Source organism: Manis pentadactyla, chromosome 4 (genome assembly GCF_030020395.1).
Source record: "Manis pentadactyla isolate mManPen7 chromosome 4, mManPen7.hap1, whole genome shotgun sequence".
Taxonomy (NCBI): Eukaryota; Metazoa; Chordata; class Mammalia; order Pholidota; family Manidae; genus Manis; species Manis pentadactyla.
In genome coordinates this window covers 114,137,506-114,139,875 of record NC_080022.1, presented here as the reverse complement: position 1 = coordinate 114,139,875, position 2,370 = coordinate 114,137,506, and the positions used below count along the sequence as shown (strand labels likewise).

Genomic DNA, 2,370 nt, shown 5'->3' with positions numbered 1-2,370 from the left:
CCCACCTCCAAAATCTCCAGCTAACTTGCATAGGGAAGATCATTTACAACATTCCAGAACACAAAGGGATCCCAGACTGGGATTGCATCAGCTCTGTCTGCTTGCTCATGTCCATGCAGACCTTCCCTCTTGCTGAGAAAAAAGAGTAAGAGAGGAAGGCAGAAGAGTTTCTGTTAGAAAAGCATACATGTGGACCAAATAAGCAGACAGCAAGTCACTGTGAATTGCATTCAAAGCTTTATTCTTGCCAAAGTTTGGGGGTTACATTACCTTTGGCAGGCTGCCTAGATAAAGAAGCAAAGCCAGGGGATGGTGAATGTCTAGAAGGTAGAGCAGGGCTGGTCTTATGTATTTAACAGCAGCAATTATCCTCATGATCACAGCATGCTGGACCTCGGGACCTCATGGGAATGATTCCCAAACAGCAGCACCCAGGACCACAGTGACTGGAGCTGCAGCACCCAGAACTGGAGGGTGGGGAGCTGCAGCACCCAGATGCCCCACAGCAGCCCGATGACCCTGATCTGCAGTCCTGCGGCCGTTGGATCCAGCGCCTTAGGGGACTCACCCCAAAGGTCTGGGGAGCCAGGCAGCAGTAGCTTGTGGAGCAGGGAGCAGAACATGGGTCAGGGGCACAGCAGTGGGCAACTGAGCCACTTGCAGGAGCCTGGACATAGTAGGTCCGGCAAGGAGAAGGGCACTGGACATAGTATGTCTGGGCCTGGCGTGGAGCTGGGTGTTTCACATAGGTGGTCTGACAGGGAGTTGGGCATTTCATGTAAGTTGTCTGGGATGGAGTTGGGCATTTCACATAAGTCTGGCATGGAGTCGCACATTTCACATAGGTTTGAACTGGGAATGGAGCTGGGCATTTCATGAAGGTTTGAACTTGGCATGGAACTGCGTATTTCATAGAGGTACAGTCGCTACTTTTTCCAACTCCCAACCCTGAACTTTTCACACAAGATGGAGGGAGCTGTAGCTGTTTCTGCTGGTCACACATCTTCCTGTGGCTTTGAAAAATCTGAAAAGAAAGGTCTCATCAGAGCTATGAAAGTTTCCAAGGAAACCTGCTGCCTCCCGTTTGAATAGAGTGATGTGCAGCGATTTCGAGAAGGTCACAGACACCAGACCTGCCATTAGGGTGGGCTCAGAGCCAGGGATCCTAGGCTCAGCTCGTGTGCCTCTACCTGGCAGTGTGCTGTATGAACAAGTCACAACTCACCTCTAGGCCTTAGTTTCCACAAGGAAAAAGGAAGAGGTTAAAAGAGTGATGTCTGCCTTTCTACTACCCAACTCTCCAAGCCTCTTTTTCTCACTGCATTGTCTGCACTGTGAATTCTCCTTTGGAAACTGTTTACCAGATGATTTCCCCTTGCTTCCAAATTCTCTCAAGAGTGGCTTCCCTTCATCCTCCTGCCTGGCTAGGCAGTACCCAAGGAAGGCGAATTCTTACCAATAGACCCTAAGCCAATATGAGTCTCAAGGTGAGCCTGACAAGGCCAAATTGAGAAGTTTCCACCATTTGCTCTTTGGATCAGCTGGACTGTCACTTCACCTCATTAATGGACTCAAACGTGGGCTTCACAACTCCACTCAGAGAGGGTGAAGGCAGAAACCCAGTTCTCTGAAAAACCCTTTTCACACAGGACTAACACTCTGTTAGAGTGTTAGGACTAACACTCTGCATGCCTCTCCTCACATGCTCCAGGCTCTACTCTTCCTACCAGCTGTTGCCATCTAGCTCCTTCAGCAGCTGGCCTCAGTGTCTAGTCCTGACCATGCTCATCCCACACTTCTCCACACCAATTTCACCAATGCTCTTTCTAGAAATGTTTGTTCTAGTCCTGACCATGCTCATCCCACACTTCTCCACACCAATTTCACCAATGCTCTTTCTAGAAATGTTTGTTATCCCAGGCATAGACTTACCCTCTTTGCTGATAGGAGCAAGACTGGAAGAAGCCAGTGATCTGAGGAACTGGCAGTTACAGAGACCTTTTATAGGGCAGCAGTGAGGCAATTTAATGTCATATGAATGAAGCATCAGAGGTCATGAGGACGAGGGCTAGCATTGCATTAGCAAAGATTCCTCCCTGGTATGTTTGGCTCTTCAGTCAGAGGCAGGACATGTTTCTGCTTGACACTGAATTTTCCCACACATGAGATAAATGATTCCTGTTGCCTTCTTCATGAAACAAGTCAGTCTTCTTTTCCTAGAAGTTATGAGAGGTGAGTAACCTATGAGATCTGTCCCTGTGAAGCTGGTTCTAGGTCACTTGAGTCTTCATGGACTTTTCCAAGATGTGGCTAGCATCTTAATTTTTCACTGTGTAGAAAGCGACACTGCATCCTCCCAGCCAAAGTGGT

General features: G+C 48.4%; 1 protein-coding gene across 1 annotated transcript; it reads right to left on the bottom strand.

Annotated features, from left to right (window-relative positions):
* Positions 1–224: 224 nt before the first annotated feature.
* On the bottom strand, positions 225–1,981 carry KPLCE (KPRP N-terminal and LCE C-terminal like protein). The gene is made up of 2 exons (XM_036905073.2): positions 1,933–1,981; positions 225–1,024 (listed from the first exon to the last, which is right to left on the bottom strand). The coding sequence occupies exon 2, from the start codon at positions 1,001–1,003 to the stop codon at positions 353–355; it is 651 nt and encodes a 216-aa protein (XP_036760968.2). The 5' UTR covers positions 1,004–1,024; positions 1,933–1,981; the 3' UTR covers positions 225–352.
* Between the last annotated feature and the right edge of the window lie 389 nt (positions 1,982–2,370).

Bases quoted from the DNA above. Each gene is read 5' to 3' on its own strand.
- KPLCE (XM_036905073.2), bottom strand. From the start codon at position 1,003: ATGTGTGACCAGCAGAAACAGCTACAGCTCCCTCCATCTTGTGTGAAA.